The sequence below is a fragment of the Nilaparvata lugens genome, chromosome 3 (genome assembly GCF_014356525.2).
Source record: "Nilaparvata lugens isolate BPH chromosome 3, ASM1435652v1, whole genome shotgun sequence".
Taxonomy (NCBI): Eukaryota; Metazoa; Arthropoda; class Insecta; order Hemiptera; family Delphacidae; genus Nilaparvata; species Nilaparvata lugens.
Genome location: NC_052506.1, coordinates 16,051,669 through 16,074,943, shown reverse-complemented (window position 1 = coordinate 16,074,943; position 23,275 = coordinate 16,051,669). Strand labels below are relative to the sequence as shown.

Sequence of the window (23,275 nt, the reverse complement as noted above, 5' to 3'; positions counted from 1 at the left end):
AAATAGTTTTTTTTGGATTCGTATTTGGAAATTGATCAATCTAATAAATTCAAAATTGTAGTACATTCATTTTTTGGACTCAAAATTGTGTACGAATTATGATTTAAGTTACGTAAATATCATAACCTTTGGACTGTGTATTCCAAATTAAGGTTTGAAGCAGTTTTGGGCAAATGCCTGTTGTTTTTTCCTGAATTGTATTTGCTTATGAATAGATAAATAAATAGACTTGTGGATATGTATTTGATAAGACTTGAGAGAGTGGTAGACCGGCTTGGAAACGGCAAGATCCTAAAAGGAGGTGTGGTTTGGTTCGGTCGCGGACCCGAGGGGTATGGAGGTTGAAACATTCATTATTGTGAAGGAGCTGGAAATTCTAAATAAACCCGGACAACTCAGTACCTATAGGGGAATAATAAAAATATTTATTCAAAATAGCCACAGTAACCCTTAGAAGTGGTGCCGCCCTCGTAGCACCAGTAGACCGAAGTAGGAGGACTAACACTAGGCGGAAAATTTCGGTCTGCCCCTGGTACTGGAAATAGTGCTGGTTACAGCATTACAGTTCTATAGTCTACTACGCAAAGATCGGCCTTCAATGACGAACTAGTGGGCGAATCAAATGATTTGACCGAAGTAGGAGGACTAACACTAGGCGGAAAATTTCGGTCTGCCCCTGGTACTGGAAATAGTGCTGGTTACAGCATTACAGTTCTATAGTCTACTACGCAAAGATCAGCCTTCAATGACGAACTAGTGGGCGAATCAAATGATTTGACCGAAGTAGGAGGACTAACACTAGGCGGAAAATTTCTGTCTGCCCCTGGTACTGGAAATAGTGCTGGTTACAGCATTACAGTTCTATAGTCTACTACGCAAAGATCGGCCTTCAATGACGAACTAGTGGGCGAATCAAATGATTTGACCGAAGTAGGAGGACTAACACTAGGCGGAAAATTTCTGTCTGCCCCTGGTACTGGAAATAGTGCTGGTTACAGCATTACAGTTCTATAGTCAACTACACAAAGATCGGCCTTCAATGACGAACTAGTGGGAGAATCAAATGATTTGACTGAAGTAGGAGGACTAACACTAGGCGGAAAATTTCGGTCTGCCCCTGGTACTGGAAATAGTGCTGGTGACAGCATTACAGTTCTATAGTCAACTACGCAAAGATCGGCCTTCAATGACGAACTAGTGGGCGAATCAAATGATTTGACGTCTATGTGAAGTCCAAATAGACTTGTGGATATGTATTTGATAAGACTTGAGAGAGTGGTAGACCGGCTTGGAAACGGCAAGATCCTAAAAGGAGGTGTGGTTTGGTTCGGTCGTAGATCCGAGGGGTATGGAGGTTGAAACATTCATTATTGTGAAGGAACTGGAAATTCTAAATAAACCCAGACAACTCAGTACCTATAGGGGAAATGTTGATCTAAGAAGAAATTTTGAAGGAACGAATATTGACCTCTCATTGTTCAAAAACATGGAGGAGTTTGACATGAATTGGAATGTCACTGAGGAGAGAGAGCAGCAGTTCTATAGTCAACTACGCAAAGATCGGCCTTCAATGACGAAGGAATAGTGGGCGAATCAAATGATTTGACGTCTATGTGAAGTCCAAATAGATGAGCCTCATTCCACGACTACGACTTTTACTATAAAAATAATGTTAAATAAACATGGTTTATTTGTTTATGATAGCAAAACTATATTTAAATGGGAACTATTTCAATTAATGCAATTGTTTAGGACATTTATCGGGATGCATTGCTACTTATCCTAACATTCCTATCTATTTTAGATGGTGTATCCTGAGTTTTCATGCTGGGATGGTGCTCTGCTCAACCCACGATTAGTGTTAACGGTAACCCAAGATTAGCTAACAGAATATCAATAGATATTAATAATATTGTGTTCTAATGTAACTATGAATATTATATTTTGTATAGATCAAGTGTTTCATTTGCCAGTGATTATTACTTGAGTAAGATTATTGATATAAGATGCCAACTACTTGTCTTTCAGTGCCGCAGCACTTTTGGGGATACAATGGATCCAATTAATTCTAATAATATCATTTATAATTAATTATTGTGTCGAGTTAATTCATATATGAACAAATTATTTGCTATATCAATAATGAAGATTGATACTTGTTATTAGTGTATTGGTTATCACTTGCTTTAATATGGTGTTTTGCTTTATTACAAATGTCAAGAACAGTAATATTAATTTAATCACACTCAAGCTGCTCTTAGGCGAGTACTCAATTCATTCGGCTTCTTAATGAGATGGAGACGTTATTGTAATTCATTATGAATTGATACTGTAATAGTTTAATAAAATCCCGTTGACTGTTTAGAAATAAAATGATTCTTTCTTCATCACATTTTTTATTTAAATTTTCTATTAAATTTTTGAATGGTTTGGTTTCAACAAACTAACATTGAAATATAAAACATGGATTAGCATTCCTGGAATTGGATAATTTTATCCAAACAGGTATGCGTATACCCACGTAACGTGGGTAAAGGTCATACTTATTCAATGTATTATTTCAGTATAGCCTTGTGTTGATCACTTAATCGCAATTCAGTTTAGAAAGTTTATTTTCAAAAGAAATATATTGTACTTCAATGAATTCTCTACTCTCGAACTAATTCTACAATATTGATCAATCATCTAATTGAACTGTGATCACAAGTAATGTTTCAAAATTTCAAATTTTATCATTCAAAAACAGCAATATTGTGTAGCCTTATTAGCCTATGTTATGAAAAATGAAGCATAATAATATTCGTAGACTGATAAATGTGTTTTTATGTTGAAAATATTATTGGTAATGTGTGGCAATATTTTCAAATGTAACAGGCCGAGGACAGTGAGTGGTGCTATGATACGCTAACTCAGTTCTGATCTGCGTCTGATCACTGCGGCCTGAGTCTCAGTAGCAGCTCGCACGCGCGGGAGAGTTGCAAGTTCTGCAGGAGAGGCCTTTGGGTCTATATACTGCAGGGGTGGAAGGTGGATACAGGAGTCGGCTCCTGTATCCGAGAATTTCTGGGCTTCGGCCCCTCACACCTTCTGAAGCTAACCGGCTGGAAGGAACATCCAGGAAATCCTGACCAAGGTTAGTGAAACCAAGATTAGTGATAATGAATGTTATCTTAAAAGTACAGTAATAAAGCTATTGAAAACGTACTCATGGACAGCTATCTCTTTAAACATCACCAGTATGTTCAAATAAAATTTCATAAATCTTCAAAACACATATATGCACAGCAGGTGTTCCTCATGCATTCCCCAATAATTATAGTCTGCAGCAATTGCAATCCCTAAGATGTGCATCATCTCAGACAGGAATCCATCTTTGTTGCCTATCACTTGCCATTTATGTAGTACCTTTGATAGCCTGGGACTCGGCTTAACACACAAGCATCAATGAAATACGACCAATTCAATAAGAGCAGTAGTAGTCATAAGTCATAAGGCATAACCCTACGGACAGACGATACTACAACATCAAGGAATACGTTCACATACATCTTCACCCTTAGGGAATGATTTCTGAAATTGTGACAACCCCCGCAGCCTGCCAGGACTGAAGAGGTAGAAGTTAGTACAACTAAGTGTGAATAGGGTGCTACTGCTGCAGAAACAGGGCCGGGTGGATCAATCATTGTGAGCCACTAACGTGCAGATGAGAGTAGTGTAAGTCAATTTGTACAATAGACTATTTGCAATGTAACAGATGTGAAATGGTGGATAATGCTCTCCTGTATTTTTCCTCAAAGCATATTAAGAATAGATTAGAAAACTATTACTTGCAACAGCTAATATTATTGCAATTACATGGAATTCTTCAGCTTCATAAAGCACTTTTCCACAATAGAGCCACAGAGTTTTAAAATATTTTTTATAAGTATATTATAACAAATAGATGTGTTACAATAATAGAGTTCATTATTTTGAGAATATGGCTGAATCATCAAAGCCAAAGCCAAAACTGAACCTACAAAACGATAAGCTCTGGAGATCAAAGTAATTAAGCTCTCAAAATCAAAGTAATCAAATTGACTCTTAAGAACGAGAATGCCATGGCCGATGAAGTCAAAATGTTTCGGGGAGTATGATAATGGAAATATTGTCACTCTGAACAAGGTAAACGTGATATTCTTTTCAAAATGGGATTTTTCAACAGTCAAGAACTTATCACACTAACAATAGTTTCGTTCTTGAGAAATGAATAAGCGATAATAAATGAAAAAAAGAAAATTTTAGTAATAGATTAAAATTATCAATTGAAGTAAATACGTTCACCTCAAAGATGCTTGAAATTACACACCAATGAATTGAATTTTTTTAATGTTGTGAACTGAACTTATAGATAATCAAATAATTGATGGAAAACGTTTTCGAAGTTTTACCTCATCCATCACCAAGCTAGAGAAATCTATGCGACTCATTTAACAAAGTATTATAACAGTGATATTGTTCCATGCCTTTCATGTCACCTATCAATGAATTGAAATATCAAGCTTCAATAATTTGAAGAATGACCCTATTTGAATTATTTTGAGTTATTTAAAACTGGAATAAATTTCTCTAGAATAGATATTCTGAAAAATGGAGTAGGCATAATATGTCATTTGATAAACAATATATTGGTAAATAATCTGTATATAAATGATCATAAGTACACTTTTCAAGTGCAGGTTCATACAAATGTAATTTTGTAAAGAATGCTAGCTTTTTATAGTATCGAAAAGTAAACTTATCTTAGAAATATTATATTACAATTATCATTTGATACATGAAACGTTAAAAACAAATTAGTTTATAACTAATATTATTACAATTGTTACTAAAATTACTAATAACAACAGTTTTACTTTGTTTTGAACAATGTAAGAGATAAAGCTTTCACAAATGAACGTGATACCTTAACGTGATAGAAGACTAGCCTATTTGATTGACTGAATCAAGATCCAACAAATTGCAATCAGCCATCATCGCAGTCAAAACATAGAAATACCTGTATTCCTGTCATTATTTCAATCTTCTAAGAAGACGTCCAAGATTTTCAGCATACATATCAGGAATCCAATCCACCCTGGTCTCATCATTTGATAGCTTCCATTCAGAGACTTGGGGAAATGACGTCACGCCCGATAACACCAATAGTGTCTGAAAGCCACATCTTTTTCCAAATAGGATATCAGTGTTGCACCTATGGAAAAAATCATTAACTTTAAATAAACGTTCTGGTCTAGGCAATGAATGCTCAAAAAAAGGGTATAGAAGGAAAAGTAAGTAAGACAATTTTTGACCCCGCAATTCTGTTTAGGGTAGTACGGGATAAACATATCAAAAATCCCCCTAAGCTAGTTCATAAGCTAAGCTAGTCAGATACTGATGCAATATCTAGTATATTTATCACACGTCAATCCTACTACCTACATGAAAATCAACATTTTCCATTTCCAAAAAATATGGGAAATAGGTAGTGAAGTTCGAAGAAATAATAGTCTATTATCAAAAATCTCACAAGAAATAGTTTTGAAAATGGATGGAAAATTCAATAAATTTTAATATTGATTATTTAAGTTTAATGCTTTTAAAAGGCAAAAATGTATTCAATTTGGGTGAAATATTCTAAAAGTTTACTTAGCAGGAATATACTTTATGAAGCGTTAGAATGAAACTCTTCCAATTGAGATTATTTCATGAGTAATTGTCATAGAACTTGTTCAGTATTCTGAACGCTATAATAACTGCGTAAATTATCAGATGATAAATTATTCAGTAAAATCATAGCTGCCGAATCCAGCTAAATACTTTGTATTAATTGATTATCACTCAAGACTTACTTTTAGTTTCAGTCAACAACGATTCTTTAGAATACATAAGCATCTTAGCACTAAGATTACACTACAATTTACAATTTTCGTTTTTTTTAAATATTAATTTAATTTTACCAGCCATTTAAAAAAAGAAAGGATTTTTGTTACCTGTCTCCAATCATGAGCGACCTTGCTGGGTCGAGTCCATTCCCTTTCACTATAGCATCACAGATATATTTAGCTGGCTTGCCGATAATGAATGGTAACCTCTCAGCACACGTACTAACTGCATTCACAAATGTACCAGTGCCTGTAACATTATGAAATTCTTCAATGAAAAAAAAAGCTTTGTATGAGCCATAGCAAATAATTCACATGATTTAATTTTTTTCAATTCTGTGTACAAAATTAATATTTTAACGTTTCAACAGCAATTACCAAAAATAACAAGGAGCACTATGGAGAAATTGGGTTACAGGGATGATGAAATTTGTCAGTGCCGTCTCCCACAAAGACCCTTGACCATCTTCTGGTCTGTGAGAATCTCAGTAGGCTATAACAAGCCAAAAAATAGGACCTATTTTAACCTTCCGGTAGTCGCGCCCTACTCAATCACACAAGCAATCGCGTGTTTTAATTTTTACAACATCCAATTTTCCAAGTTTTATGTACTCTTTTTACTGTCAAAACATATTAATCAATTGTATAATTACTATTCCCATCTCATTGGATTATTTTATAAACATTTGGATGATTACCATTTCGTAGCCCAAAAAGGTACACCAAGCAAAGCCATCAATTCTGTGTTATTGGTTCGTTTACAGTCCCCGTATACAGTCTTTCCCTATCATACTTATGCACTGTCGCGACTAAATGGCACCTAAAGGCCTGCCGCAAAGTACTCTCACGCTAATCCACGAAAAGCAACCCACGCCGTGGGATGGTTTTGTAAACCATTGCTATAGAATTATTCATAGTCAATCAGCTGACAAGTGGATTATTCATTGCATGTATTACACAGATGTTAGGAAAAGCCTAGCGATGGTTTACAAAACATCCCACGGCGTGGGTTGCTTTTCGTGGATTAGCGTGGGTCTACTTTGCGGCGGGTCAAAGACTTGACCATTGCTCGGTTGATACTGCAACTCAGTGGAGTGATGGGGAGAAAGTTTTGGATTGCATAGGTGACTCATTCACTGACACCACCGCATTCAATAGTTTTGTACAGCAAAAAAACTGACACTGTTGTACTTTTTACAACAGCGCGAATGCCAGAAGGTTAAGAATCATTATACAAAATTTCAAGTTTAATCAGTTAGGTAGGTCTCATGATTTAAATTTAATTGGTTTTTGTGCAACCGGGCCTCAGAGTGTGATATTTTCACATTCATAAGTAGGCGATCAGCCTCTAATCATCTGATCTAAACACCACATCTTCTAACACGGAAGCACTAGCGATCGAACTTGTGATCATTGACGTGGGAGCACTATGAAGAGATGGGTTTACAGGGATGATGAAAATTGTCAGTGCCGTCTCCCACAGACCCTTGACATCTTCTAGTCTGTGAGTAGGCTATTACATGCCAAAAAGAGGACCTATTTTTAAAATCGTTATGCAAATGTCAAGTTAATGAGACTTGATGTTGCGTCGAACATGCATTTCGCATCCCGTACATGTATAAGCTATCACTTTTCATTTGTTAATAAGGAGAGGAAGATGATAAGTTTACCTGGAACAATGAGCCTTGAGCTGAAGGGGAAACGTTCGTCGGTGTTGGTGGCGATGAAGAGGCAGTCGGGGTCATTGAGGTAGGAGGCGGCCTTCAACGCCTTGGGCACACTGAAGTGCTCGTCAAAGCCCACCACTACCGCCCCCACCTCCTCGTCCAGCTCCACCCCCGCCACCAGGGTCGCCATGTCCGCCTCCAGCACATCTGGCTGCCAACATATACAGAGTCTTTCTAAATGTTGGACCCATTTTTAAAAATTGGTATTTATTAAAGTAAAAATTCAAAATGGACAACCTTTATACCAATGGAAAGAGAAAGTTTCAAAGTTTTCTTGAATACCTTAAAAGTGTTCAATGTGGCCTCTGGCTGCTGCACGGCAAACATCAAACATCAAGCGGTAGCCAAACTCGTCCCACACGCGAGAAAGCAAGGGTCTTTCTAGATGATGGACCCATTTTTAAAAATTGGTATTTATCTAAGTAAAAATGCAAAATGGACAGACAACCCTTATACCAATGGAAAGAGAAAGTTTCAAAGTATTTTTTAATACCTTAGTGTTCAATATGGTCTCCGGCTGCTGCACGATCTGCGGAACCGTATCACTGCTCAATAACACCAGATACGCTTTCTCGCGTGTGGGGCGAGTTTGGCTACCGCGTAGATGTTTGCCGTGCAGCAGGCCACATTGAACACTTGTAAGGTATTAAAAGAAACTTTGAAGCTTTCTCTTTCCATTGATATAAAGGTTGTCCATTTTGCATTTTTACTTTAATAAATACGAATTTTTGAAAATGGGTCCATCATTTAGAAAGACCCTGTATAATTAGCAACTCAGTAGTCAATTCACATAAATTGTCAAATTGACACTTAGGCCCATATGCGCAATAAGGGTTCAATTTCATCCACAATATTGTAACGCATTCATTATAATGGGTCATATAATTGGATCAACTGATGACTAAAACTCGAAATGTAATGCTACTTCTATTAGCTGCTGTATTGAGTTTCAGTTCCTTAGCGACGTTGACTCGAGCCGCGCAGATATGTATGAATCATCAAAGCAATATAGTAGCCAACACTTCTAATTTATCTGGCGCCATAATGTTTACTCTACATAAAAATCTAATGAATCATTACATCTAATTAATTTATAGGTTATGTGGTCTAGCCGCGACGAACCAAGTCACGCTGCTCTAAAAATTTGCAATTTCAAACTGCATAAGGTTCTCTTAATGTACACGTGGAATTCTAACCTCATCTTGGACTGTGTCACCTACAAATTTGGAGGAAAAATAGCACAAGGACTACCTTATTATTTTATCTACCAATGTTATTACATTAGTCTCATTTGTATTGCAAATAAATGAAAAATGAAATAATGTGTGGGCTGTGCTGAATATTGAGTTATGTAGGTTATATTCTAGCTAGAGAGGTTTAAAAAATAATTAGAGAATTTTGAACCATCAAATTTTTAAATTCTCAGTTTATACAATTATTTTCGAAACACAAATGGACTCTGTTCTATACTGTGACTCTAAACTAATTGTTAATTTCCATAATATGACAGGGGTGTCCTCACTGCAGCTCAATCGATTGGGAGCTCAAAGAAAGTCGTCTCACAGTTCTATGAACACAATATTAAGAAAAAGTTAAGAATGCCTGTTAATTAATTTTTTAATACTGAAAATGCATTTCTTTTTTTAATTTAGGGACTATTAATCCAAAAAAATATGAGCAGAATATTAATAACATCATGTTGAATATTATATTCTAGAGAAATATATCAACTATTAAAATTAATTATTATATTAAGAGAATTAAAATATTAACATGCATAAAAACACGCTTACCCCTACTCCAAAATGCTTTATGCCCACTTGATCCAGTTCTTGTGAAATACCTTTTGTACCGATGATGTATACTTTCTTATTGAATCCTATCTCTGACAGATACAGTGCTGTTAGGTAAGCTGTACTTATAATTTCTTTCTGGAAAAAAGTGCAATCAAGTTCAAGAATCCAATAAGCTTCAGTTTTGAATCAGACATTTTATTAATTGAACAAGTAGACCACAGGCGTGATTCAGTTATATAGCTTATATAGAGTTTGGCTCATTTAAATGAGACCACAGGCGTGATTCAGTTATATAGCTTATATAGAGTTTGGCTCATTTAAATTCGATAGTTTATTATTTAAAATCACGGTACATGAAATAAGTACCGTGCTTTAAAATAAAACCTCAAATATTGTAGAAACTTACTCTTTTTACTTTATATCTGCTACTATGTTGCATCATACAGCACAATAGTACTTATCATAACTTTCGAGAATTAACAATTTTATAAAAGAAATACAGTTAACATTGAGAGTAATACGTCGTACCAGAACATCATTCATATTTTTAAAACAAAACATAGTTGAACAAAGTTAATTTGAACAATAGTTATTAGTCAGGTCACTCCCGTGTTATCGGATGAGCACATTAAACTGTCTCGCGGCTGATATATGAGTCGTGAGGCCCATGGTCGGCTTAAATGGATGCGAGATGGAACTTTCGTCAGGCACTCCCCACCAATAAAAGCCATATGAATATTAACAAAAATTATGTAGGTACGAAACTTCAAACATAGAACTCAATTTCTGTTACTGCCCTAAGCAATATTGATTCAATAATTCTTACCTTTTCAACATTGAATCCTAGCTTTCTGAACTTGATAACGAACTCATCTCTTGTTCTTGTACTGTTATTTGTGATGTAGAAAATATTTTTGCCCATATCTTTCAACCGGTTCATTACTTCCACTGAGCCTGGGAGTGGATTATTATCCACCCATAACACACCTGTTCAATAATTCATTAAATTGTAAACGAGGTGAAAAATATGTAACATGTCATAAATATGTATCTTAATAAATAACAAACCAAATTTCAATGCATCCTACAACGGTTATCATTTCCTATTCTATCACATGTTATAATTAAATGACAACGGTTATCATTTCCTATTTTATCAAATAATTTTGTCAATATTTTATCAATATTTATCAAATAATGTTGTAATTATTCATAGTGAGATTTTTATTTCATCGATATAAATGTTAAAAAGTTCAGTATGAAAATAAAACTGCATATCCTTTCTAAAACGGCTTTAAAGCCCGGTTCAGACGCTCAAGTTTAGCTTCAATCTTTTGCTCAAGCAAAAGTCGGAGCATGTAAGTCTGGACGGTAAAACGGATGGGTCTTCAACCTTAAGTCGTCAAACTTAAAATGTATCGGCCGTAAATCTTTTTCCATCAAACCGTACATCTTTTGCCTATCCACCTGTAGTATTTTAGGAACGTACAAATAAAACTCTCCTTGCCGCTGCCATTATCTATTTATTTCGTTGTTTACTTCTACACATTACAACAGCAAGTGACAAGGAACCGAGCATAGAGTACTTAACTGTGTCTCAGGTTTGCCAACAAAACAAATACATAACACACCAAAACCTAAATCGCGTAAAAATGGAGATAGAGAAATTGTGATTACAGATTCGGATTCAGCGCCATCAAATTAATAAAATGCCTCGCGAGTATTTGAAAATAAACAAGTTTTTTTAACGATTGTATATAACGCCATTTAACCCCTTTTTTCTTTCCTGATTCTCATGATACTCTCAGAATTTGATGTTGATATTTTACTATCATGATATATCAAGATGTACTATATTGTTGATAATAATACTATCTACAAAATTTCAATCCATTTACAATCACCGTGTCCTGAGATATGACATGTAAACAAAGGCATTTAGCGATTAACAGTAATACTTTTGTTAATATTTTGTTAAATATAGCATTATCCAGTTGAATCAGCGAAAAAATACGATATAATTATTACACATCTACCGGATATATGTCAACCGTATACAATTCAGATTCAATGAACCATATAAAGAACTGAGCTTGTGAGCACAAAAATAGGAAAACGGACGACATAAGACGGATGCGTGTGGACGCAATTTTACATCCGTCTTTTGCTTGAGCAAAAGACTGATGGTAAACTTGAGGGTCTGGACCGGGCTTAATAATCACTAATATTTTCAACTTCAATGAGAATCATTCATGTGATTTTGACAAAGTAAGTTATAAAATAATCATTATTTTTCAATACGTTTTTCAATTGAAAACTTTTTCAGTGAAATTTGCTCGATTTCTATTTTCAGCTAGGCCTACATAATAATTCAGGTCCTACCAACCCAAAACAATTTACAACTTGATCATACTCATCAAAACTCTTCATTTTTGTGTTCCGCAAACCGTGGAGGAGTATAGGTTACACCGACTCGTGTAGAATCTGAATATTTACATATGTGCTTCCAATTGATACAGTAATTGGCACAGGCGGGATATTTTATGAATCTATAATAATCGAGACTAGGAAGATTCAAACATCACTCCATGGAGCACTACCGGTATCTCAGTCAAAGTTTGTTCTCCGACTAAGAAACATTTCTTAATTAATTATTTTGTTCAATGTTCTTTAAATGTTGAAGATTTTACAAATTGACAAATTAGTTTCGCAAATAAGAGTGATGGTTGGATTTGTCAATATAACACCAAACAGCAATTAATAGACCGAGCAATTCAGAAACTTCAAATCCAAGCTTCAAGTTGATTAAAAATTAAATAGGTGTATTTTATGATTATAAAAACGAATTAAAAAAGATATCTTGACGACTTACCATCACAATCAGTCAAAACTGTATCAAAAGAATTAAGAAACTTATCGAATTCTTCATCACTGAAGTCTTCTATGTGCAGAAGAGACATTTTTCTATATCCAAGTGAAGAATACCTGCAAACAAGATACAAACAATTTTGAGCAAAAACCAGCTTGTCTTTGACCTTTCTGGAGTGAACCTACGTCGGTTATCAAGAATGTTGGATTACATAACAATAAGTGTATTAAGAGTTTCACGCGATCATTATAAGCACAAAAAAATTTCAAGATAACAGTAATGAAATCGCAAGTATGTAAGTTACTGCAACTGTTTCATGAATTTCAAATAAATTCAGTGAACTTATTTATATTGAAGAATAAAGGATCAATTTTATACATTGCATAATAAGTGTATATTGAATATTATCTACGTTTATTATTTCATTCATTTTGAATAGCCTACTAATTATTGTGACGTATAAATATATTCAATACAATAGAAAAATAATACTCAATGAAAAACTATTTGATTGGGGTTTTACCTTAAGTAAACTTTGTATCACAAATTAAATACATTTGTTTTAATTGAAGTTATAATTAATTGATTGATACAAATGAAAATGAGCTTACAAAAATCCTCGGTAAATCAAGGATCTTTATCCAAGATTTCAAGTTATCAGTTTATTAGTTGTGATGATGATGCGTCCGTCATTCGTGAATTTTCTTATCCCAAACGAGTATAAGCCAATACTTTCCTTTATTATATTAATATAGATTAGTGATGTATTATTATAAATCACTTACTCTAAATTAGAATGGCCGTGGCAAGTACTTCTAGAATAACAGCCTCAGAAAATGCAGAACACACAAAAGTATAATTTGTGGAAACCCTACAAAATATCATAGGTTTCCAGTATAAATTGGTATAAATGGTCATTACCTTTGTATAATATTTTGACAAATTGAAACTAAATTAGGAATTTGAAGAAGTTTTGGGCAATAGCCTGTTTTTTCCTTTTCCGATCTTTGAATTGTTTGTGCTAACCTAATAAATAAATAATAAATAGTATATTGTTACTGAGCAGATGTGTTAGTAGCACATCAATTATGCACTAGATGTCAATTGGATCTCTAGATTAGGTCGTGGCGAACCCCCATCCCACCACCTTTGTCGAGTACAAAGCCAAATTTCAAACAGTTTAAACGTTCATAAAAAGTTCCAAGACGTCAAACAAAGGAAAAATTAAATGAATCTTATTGGAAATTTCTGCCTCCATTTGCAACAATGGATCATTTGACAAATAAATTTTACGGAATGTCTGGAACACAAGTTTTTGACATTGCAGCTCATTTGGGACTAGTTTTGAGGTAAAGGGTCAATAATAAGTGCCATCGAAAATTTGACTCCGCCAGCGACTTACATGCCAATTCACCGGCTTTTTTTGCGAGTTGGATAACTAGCCAGGTGTACTCACATTCGCTTGTGCACAAGCGATAAGAACTAGAGTTTACTCGCTACTCGCCGGCTAGTTGGCTAGTAGCTGGTAAACTCGCCCCGTGTAAACCCATACTAGCCGACTCGCTGGCTACTAGCCGGCGAGTAAAAAAGCTTAAGAAAAAGTAGAAGACCGGTCAACTTTACTCGCTACTAGCCAGCGTTTGAGCGAGCTTGCTAGTAAACTAGCCGTGTGTAAAGTGATTTGCTAGTTTTAAAAGCGGCAAGTGACAAGCCAGTTGTCGTGAAAATGTCGGAGGAATTTGTTATAGCCGGTGTTGTTGTTTTGTCAAATGTCTTAAAAAACGAGTTAATACGTAGGGAAAATGAGAAAACGAAACAGCGTCGCAGAAGTGTGTGGGTGAAAGAGTGGATAAGAAGACGGGCAAGTTATGGTGTATCAAGTTCATTATTAACGGAGATGAAAAACGAAGATCCGCGGCATATCGCAATATGTTAAGAATGACAAGTGCACAATTCGATGATTTACTGGGTATGGTGAATGTAATGCTGAAAAAGCAGAATACAATGATGAGGATGGCTAAGAAACTTAGCAATATCACTGCCATTCCACTTCATTTTCACACAAACACGTGTCACAACAACTCCGCAACTAGTTGGAGAGTGAGCGAGTGAGCGACTGGCGCTAGCTACGTGAAATCGACCACTAGCGCACTCGCCGACTTTTTACTAGCCGGCGAGTCGGCGAGTAAACTAGCCCCGTGTAATCGAGGCTAGCATACAACAAATGGTTTCTACATGCCAGCTACTAGGCTTCTACTAGGCAAGTGGAACGTTTTGTATGTACTAGCGCACTAGCCGACTTGCAATTGACCGCATTTTAGCGGTCAAATGTTTTTTTTTGCAAATGTAATTGACCCTTTACACTTGGCTAGTTTACAAGCTGTAAACCGGCGAGTGCACCAGTTGTCGAGTACACACGAAACTGTCCACTTGCTAAGAAGCCTAGTAGCTGGCATGTAGAAACCATTTGTTGTAGGCTTTGACATGAACCAATTCCTCTGACATCTTGTCGCTTGTGCACAAGCAATTGTGAGTACACTTGGCTAGTTTACAATCCTACTCGCTGAAAAGCCGGCGAGTTGGCGTGTATGTCGCCGGCGGAGTCAACTTTTTCGACAGCTTTTTTAAAAGCAGCTTTTGAGCGAGTGCGTCGATGGCACTAGGCTAGTTTACGAGCTGCTAGTAAAAAAGCTGGCTTGTAGCTTGTAAACTAGCCAAGTGTAATTGATCCTAGCAAAGGGTGAGCATTTTTAACCCCTCTGCTAAAGGTGTGACTACAGTTGGACTTTAAGCTTGTGTGGGATGAGCATATCAATGCAATAGTTAATAGAGTGCGTAGATATTTTTTGTATTGAGAAATATAGTCAAATTTCTACCGATATCCGTCTCTAGAATGGTATACTTCGCTCTGTTTTTTTCACATGCTTATGACATTTCTTATGGAATAGAGTTGTGGAGAAGCACTGCAGATTTTCACTTTAAAAAAATTTCAAATTAAAAAAGAAAGCAATACGTTATTTGGCAGGGCTCAAGTTGAATGAGTCATGTAGAGAGGCATCTGTTTATTGGTTATTCTAGCTCTACCCTCGACTTATATGTAAAAGTTATTGATATTCACCCACAATCACAACTCAGAATTGGCCAGCAACGCTGACTTTCACAATAAATTACAATACTGGAGGTGGAAAAATTAGCTTTGAAACAGCATAGACTCCGACTATATGACAATTAAAATTAATGACATAAAAATTCATTACAACATGGCTCACAAACAGTGACAGTAAAATTAATTTGTTGCAACTATGCTTTCCCGAACATAAACAATGATTATTGATAATCATAATAAAATTTCCTCAGTGAGTAAAATAATTTGTTACAATATCTGAGCAAAATTATTGGATTAGAATAACTAGTAGTTCTGTGACAGAAGACCTCGCGCAGTTATAAACCACAGCCTCCTCTCATACTGTCCATCGAAGTAAATCCTGTCTGTATGTCGTGTCAGCAAGATGTCGGTGTGAAAACCTATTGTATAATTGTATAACTGTTGGTGATGAGCAGGTTTAAACCCGGGATCTCTAGGCTGCTAGTTCTCTGATACGCAAGCACTATCCAGAATCCACTAGACTATAGATCACTCTTTTGATATATTAAGATTAAATACTTTTCTTTACAGTCCGTCTAGTTTTTTTATAACTTATAGAAAGGATTAGGAACCTTACAGTAGCTCAAGTTCAAGAGGTTCTATATTATCAATTTTATGGTTATGGCCATAGGCCTACAGACTCAAATATTTTAGTTTAAATCATGTCTATTTTCCAACTTGGATGCTGCAAGTCAACAAATAACATTAAACTAAATAGAAATTGATTTTTATTATAAAAGTAACAATAATTTATTAAAATTTCAAATTTTTACCTACTTGTAGAGTAAACTAGCCTACGCCGGTGAAAATGGGAACAACCAACGTGCTTTTACAAGGTTAGAAATGCTTTAACTGAATTAATCCATTAAGGTCAATGTAAAAGACAATGAACAATGCGCTTCATAAATATGTTGAATTTTATTATATCACTTACTTTTTCAAGCAAATAGGTCTAAATAAATTAACAAATCTATTTATATTGCACAATATCATATCACAATCATAGCAAGTAAAACTTGATTCACATGTCACAAGTCACAACACAATTCACAATCACAAATAATTAAAGAGACTAAAAAACCAAACCTGGGTAACACTTCAGCGCTCAAGTGAGCGTATTGTCAACTTCAATAAGAAAAAATAATTTTTACGTTGAGAATGTTGACAAGAATTAATGTAACCGAGAGCGTAACTACGTACAGAGCTAACTAGTGGGCATTACATCAACTATAGTTGAATTTCTCTTAAATTTAGCTCTACTCTTTGTGCTCTGGATAATTATTGCTATTCAGCTTCTTTTTATTTTTTAGTATAACCAGGTAGCCATTAGTGAGGATCGAGATGGCAGCGGATGAAGTTAACGAATCGAATTGTGGTGTGTGCTCAAAAGTAGTGAAAAATAATGATAATGCTATTATTTGTGATGGTTTTTGTGCCAATTGGTACCATATAAAATGTGTAAAGATATCTTCAATCGATTACCGAAAGATACAGGATCTTGGCAGCAAGATTAAGTGGTACTGCGATACGTGTAATTTGAAGGTTAAAAATGCAATCTTGAACTTGAACTGTACGAGTGATTCTATTTCTATAGCAGACAATGGTGAACCTCTACGTCTTAATGTAATTCTTGATGAGCTCAACAAGATAAGTGAGAACTATCTCCATTTATGTAAAAGAGTGGAAATTGTAGAAAATTTCCAAACTGTGACACAGAAGCCCATACCAACAGGGCTACAAGATGTGACTCAAATCGACAAGCCACTGCAGGACAAGCATAAATTTTCAGTAGCTAACAATAATTGTGACGGTGTTCAATGTGAACTCAATAGCTCAGTTTCTTGTAATAAAGAAAAGTCTGACATAATAACTTGTGACAATTCATCAAAAATTTTACGAAGTGACAAACCAACTGCTGAGAAAGATTTGACTCCTACTAAGTTTACTTGCGTACCAGTTTCCACTGAAAAGACTTCATCACAGCTACTTTTTAGTCAAGTTGCTGCGATTGCAACTAGTGGAGTGGCAAGGGTCAATAAGCAGCCAACGCAACCTGTTAAAAGGAATGTGCTCAGAACAGTGGATAAAAGGAAGTCACTATTTATATCGCGACTGCATCCGGAGGTGAAGGAAGAGGATCTGACTACATATTTATCAGCATCAGGATTTGAGAGCTCAGAGTTTGAGTGTGTGAAGCTAAAAACAAGGTATGAAACTTATTCCTCTTTCAAGGTCACAATAGCTGAACGATTTTTTGCATGTGTTTCAAATTCTGATTTCTGGTCTGAGGGTGTGTTGGTAAAAAGCTTTGTTCCCGACAGACGTAATAACAAAACTAGTGATAAAAACAAAGCTCAAAGGCCTTTTTTAGGCAAGCCGAAACGGTCAGCACTGTAGAATGTGAAAGCATGACTACAAACCGGAGTAGGCCTCTTGAAATGCTTTTTTGCAACATTCAGTGTCTCAGCAATAAGATTTGTGAAATAGAAGCTATATCTCAGACAGATGGTTACAATATCTTATGTCTCTCAGAGCACTGGCTGAGAAAAGGAGACTTAAATATGATAAGAATACATGGATTCCATCTTGTAGCAGATTTCTCTCGAGCTGAGCTCAAAAATGGAGGTGTAGCAATTTTTATTGATGAGGGTATTAATGCTGATTACATAAATGTGGAGCGCTTCTGCATGGAGGGAATGTATGAATTTGCATGTATTGTGTTATTGCATGAAAGACTTTATATTATTGTGGTGTACAGACCACCATCTGGTAACCTTGGCGGCTTTCATGATGCTTTGCTTGGGTTATTTGCTTTTCTGGAAACCCTAAACCCAAGCTTTGACTATATACTCGGAGGGGACTTCAATATTAATACACTGGTGAAAGACAACAAGACACTTGAATTTGAAAACTTGCTGAGATCACTCAACTTATATCTCACAGTTCATTGCCCTACAAGGTTGGAGGCATGTTTGGACAATGTAGCATCAAGTTTAAAACAAGGTGAAGGTGTTTTTTCTGAAGTAAGACATTATGCTCTCAGTGATCATGAGGCAATCAGCTGCAAGGTATCCACCCCCTCCAGTCTGTGTGACTTACCAGCCAATCTATCAGCCTCTGGCCCAACAATGACACGGCATATTTCGAGCAATAATTTTGAGAGGTTCTGTTCAAGGATTAGTTGTGTTGACTGGTCTCTACTCCTCCAACACCAGAATGCAGGCTCAAATTTCTCTACTTTCTTCTATCTTCTACTGTATGAGTTTAATGAGTGCTTCCCACTTAGGACGCAGCCAAAGAAGAAGAAATGTGCTTCACCCTGGTTAAGCCAGGACCTGCTAAACCTCAGGGACTTGGTTCTTATGTCCTATGATAGATTTCGTGTTGATGGCTCCACACTCTCCAAAGCAACATATTTGAAATTGAGAGATCAATATCGTAGGGAGGCTGTTAGGGCAAAGCTTTCCTATAATGCAAGCCTTATAAGTGGAGCAGCAAATAGATGTTTGGCGGCATGGAGGGTCATTCGCACTGAGACAGCTTCTGCAGCTCCAAGAAGTGTTCCACTGACTGCGGATACTCTCAATGACCACTGGATTGACTCCATCCAGCAGATTGGAGACAGAATTGCATCGCAGACAACATCAGCATCACCTGTGCAGCTTCTTCTGGAGTCCAGGCAGCCGCCACCAGCTACACTGATCTGGCGCAGCGTGACAGGCGAGGACATCCTGCGGATTGCATCTGGGATCAAGAGTTCTACAAGCAAAGACATTTACTTTATGTCCAGTAGGTTTTTAAAAGGTATAATTAAGCTTATTCTAGTTCCCTTGACTCAGTGTATAAACGAGTGTCTGGCTCAGAATATTTTTCCTGAGGAGCTGAAACTGGCAAAAGTTGTGCCAATTCTCAAAAAGGGTTGCAAAATGGACCCCAATAATTATAGGCCCATCTCAATATTGCCTATACTAAGTAAGATTCTGGAAATTGTTATGGCTAGCCAATTGTATGAGTTCTGTGAGCTGAACGGTCTGTTTGCCGCCACCCAGTTTGGTTTCAGGTCGGGGAGGTCGGCTGATGGGGCTGTAGATTTAATTGTTAGAAAAATTTTTGAAAGCTTTGAGAGCGGTGACCTTGCTGGGTTGACCCTCTGTGATCTCAGCAAGGCTTTTGATACCCTCAACCATGAGATTTTACTAACAAAGCTTTCCATGTATGGTATTACTGGTGGTCCCTTGCAGCTTCTCCGTTCCTACCTGGAGGGCCGCAGGCAGGCCGTTTTGGCGAACGGGGCCCTGTCACGGGTGAGGTGTGTGGATTGTGGAGTGCCGCAGGGCTCAATTCTGGGTCCTCTGCTTTTCTTGCTCATGATCAATGATGTAGCTCTTTCTAGGGACAGAATGGTGGTGTGTTATGCGGATGACACCTCCCTCCTGGATGTTGGCAGGAGTCTGGATGATGTGAGCACACTAATGCAGGCGTCCATGGAGATGGCGGCTGACTGGTTCTCTGCAAACAGGTTTCTCCTAAATGCAGAAAAGACACAGACGATTGTTTTCAGCCTCAAGAATGGTAAGCAGCACGATTGTCCTCCAGTAAAGCTCCTGGGTTTTATGTTGGATAGGAGACTTTCCTGGGAGGAGCATATTCAAGGTGTCTGTTGCAGGCTGAGCAGGATCCTGTTCCTACTGAAGGGTCTGAAGAGGTGCGTTCCCGCGGCCTATCTACGCATGTGCTATTTTGCTTTCTTCCAGAGTGTGATGGCTTATGGTATCACACTTTGGGGCAGTTCCACCCATGTGAGGAGGGTCCTGCTTTTGCAGAAGAGGGCACTTAGAATCTTATGCAATGCTGAACACCTTGCCCATTGCCGCCCACTGTTTATACAAGAGGGTCTTCTAACTGTTTATGGCCTTTATATTTTCAGATCTGCTGTGAATGCATTTGGTGACCTGGAGGTCCAGCCTGTCAGGGGAGACTCCCATGAGTACGGCACTCGTAACAGATTACGGCTGGATCTCCCATACTGCAGGTTGGGGAGGACGCAATCCAGTGTGGTCTACCTGCCGGGAAAGATTATAAATAAGCTGCCCATTTCAGTGAGGAGTCTACCTGTGGCTGCCCTAAAGCGAAGGTTGAAGCACTTCCTGCAGGAGAATCCTTTCTACTCACTTAACGAATTCTTTGAATGTGACAGTGCACTGGTGAGTAGATATTTTTGACTTTTTTTGGCGCTGTGATGTCCGCTGCTGGTTTTGCCTTTTTTGGCTTTTATGTTTTCTCCTGACTTGTCTCTTGTGAGCATGCCCTGCATGGTCACTTTATGGACAGAAAGATGTTTTCAATGAGCAAACACAAGAGCTGTTTTGAGTTGCATAGTAGCACAGACTAGAGACTATAAAAATTATATTAGTACCGTATACGGTAGTGCCATAGCCTACTATAGATTATCTAAAGTAAACCATGGTAGTGCAGTACTGTATCTGCTTGGATTCTAGCAATCAAACTGAATTAGATGAAATGAACAATTAATTGCATATATGAACAATACGATGAAGTGGAATTGATCTTTATTGTAGAATAAACATGAAATGATAATATTTGGATACTAACTAAAATATATTGGCATTCATAGATTTTGAGAACTACTACTCTGCACATAGCTGTAGCAGGAAAAAAGGTAAGTTAGCAATGACTCATGATCATTGAAGAGCATCTAATGATAAGAGAGCTGATGAGCAGGTACCAATAATTATTATGTTCAGAGCTGTAATGAAGAATATCATATCCAGCTATACTGAATTAAGAGCACAAAGGATTAATAAAATAGTCTTGAAATAACACCGTAGTTCACCAATGGGTCCAGTTCTTAATCATTTCCTTATCCTCGTTATCATCTTTATGTTTTACTTTCCTTGCCCTATTACCATAGGTAAGGAAAGTATTGCTTTCCGAAAAAAATTAAGGTACCCCAATTTCTAAACGTTTCAAGGTCCCCTGAGTCCAAAAAAGTGGTTTTTTGGGTATTGGTCTGTAAGAGTGTATGTGCATCTGTGTACACGATCTTTCATCTCCCAATTAACGGAATGACTTGAAATTTGGAGCTTAGGTTCCTTACACTATAAGGATCCGACACGAACAATTTCGATCAAATGCAAATCAAGATGGCGGCTAAAATGGCGAAAATGTTGTCAAAAAAGGAGGTTTCGCGATTTTCTCGAAAATGGCTCCAACGATTTTGATCAAATTTATACCTAAAATAGTCATTGATAAGCTATATTCAACTGCCACAAGTCCCATATCTGTAAAAAGTTCAGGAGCTCCGCCCCATCTATGCAAAGTTTGATTTTAGATTTCCAATTATCAGGTCTCAGATATAAATTTAAACGAAAAATTTTGAGTGGAAAAGATTGAGCATGAAAATCTCTACAATTAATGTCCAGTAACATTTTCATCTAACATTGAAATAAGCTTGAAGTTTGAGAAAATGTAATTATTCAATTGCAAACTGTTGGTTCTATTAAATCACTAGCCGTCAGGCTCGCTTCGCTCGCCATATCCGTCTAGCCAGGGGGCTCCGCCCCCTGGACCCCCGACTGGAACGTCCAAAAATGAGATCATATGTTTGGACAATCCAGTCGGGGGTCCAGACTAAACGTCAGGCTAAACAGATATGGCGAGCGAAGCGAGCCTGACGGCTAGTAATATAATATTCCCAGGATTGAAGTAGCAGTGCCCAATCAATTTTTCCGCGATAAATGCATTTAAATCTTCAACTTGGTGCCAACATAACAAAGTCAACTCAACTTAATGCCAATCTGACAAAATTATTAATTTAGTTGTCAGTTAACAACTGTTTCGAAGAGACACTCTATCTAGATTATAGTTCTATAGTAACATATGATATGGAAATTTCAATTATAATTAAGAGATTGGGAGAAGAAGAATATACATGCTAGAAGACGAACTTTAAACCCTTAAAAACAACCCTTAGAGTTAAAATATTGCCAAAAGCTTTCTTAGTGCGCCTCTAAAGGGCCAACTGAACATACCTACCAAATTTGAACGTTTTTGGTCCGGTAGATTTTTAGTTCTGCGAGTGAGTGAGTGAGTGAGTGCCATTTCGCTTTTATATATATAGATTCTCTATGAAGAGATAGCAAATCTCGTGTGTATCCAGCGTTATTGTCCTGTCACCAGCTGGCTCAGATCTTTGAATAGTAGACTTGAGATGCGCGTGAACACTAGCGTCAGGTGATCAATTTTCATAACGGCAAGGAAAGTTGTGTGAGTGCACCACACCAGATTTTTATAATATTTAGTTTCGCAGTGTAAGTTTCTCCAGTTCATAGGGTCTACATTCTATTTTTTTAAACTATTTCTTGTTATAAAAGTTTAATTATTGTGCTTTTTCCATCTCCGAATATTGAATTTGATCAATTTGCAAAGTGTGAATCAATTTATGAATTTATATACGGCAAATGAAAATATCTTCTCATAAATGTCTCAATTTTCTACCTTTTTTATTATGAATTTTCTCTTCTAGTGGCGTGGATTAAAATTTCTCAATTTTAACTGAGAAATTGAATATTATTTTAAAATTGATTTCAAGATTAAGGTGATATTCAAATCAATTTGAATCATTGTATTTTTTTCTTTCTCAACAATTACCGTACCCCCAACCACCCTACACTTTCATTTCACACTAGCTTTTTAATAGTTATTGCGACTCACTCCAGTGGACCACGAGTGATTTTTGAGTGCTGGATTGTATTTTCTCAGAATGCTTATGTTAATAATTTTTGTTTTTGAAATCAATTGTGAATTGTAAA

General features: G+C 36.7%; 1 protein-coding gene across 3 annotated transcripts; it reads right to left on the bottom strand.

The window, feature by feature from the left end:
• Window positions 1–2,558: 2,558 nt before the first annotated feature.
• Window positions 2,559–16,515, bottom strand: LOC111058053 (glycerol-3-phosphate phosphatase). 3 transcript variants are annotated; one of them, XM_022345570.2, is made up of 7 exons: window positions 16,378–16,515; window positions 12,302–12,414; window positions 10,256–10,416; window positions 9,427–9,564; window positions 7,577–7,784; window positions 6,015–6,156; window positions 2,559–5,233 (listed from the first exon to the last, which is right to left on the bottom strand). In XM_022345570.2, the coding sequence occupies exons 1-7, from the start codon at window positions 16,434–16,436 to the stop codon at window positions 5,053–5,055; spliced, it is 1,002 nt and encodes a 333-aa protein (XP_022201262.1). In that variant the 5' UTR covers window positions 16,437–16,515; the 3' UTR covers window positions 2,559–5,052. The 3 variants fall into 3 exon arrangements, with proteins under 3 accessions (XP_022201262.1, XP_022201256.1, XP_039278978.1); XM_022345564.2 differs by having other exon boundaries at window positions 16,221–16,492; XM_039423044.1 differs by having other exon boundaries at window positions 16,217–16,483.
• Between the last annotated feature and the right edge of the window lie 6,760 nt (window positions 16,516–23,275).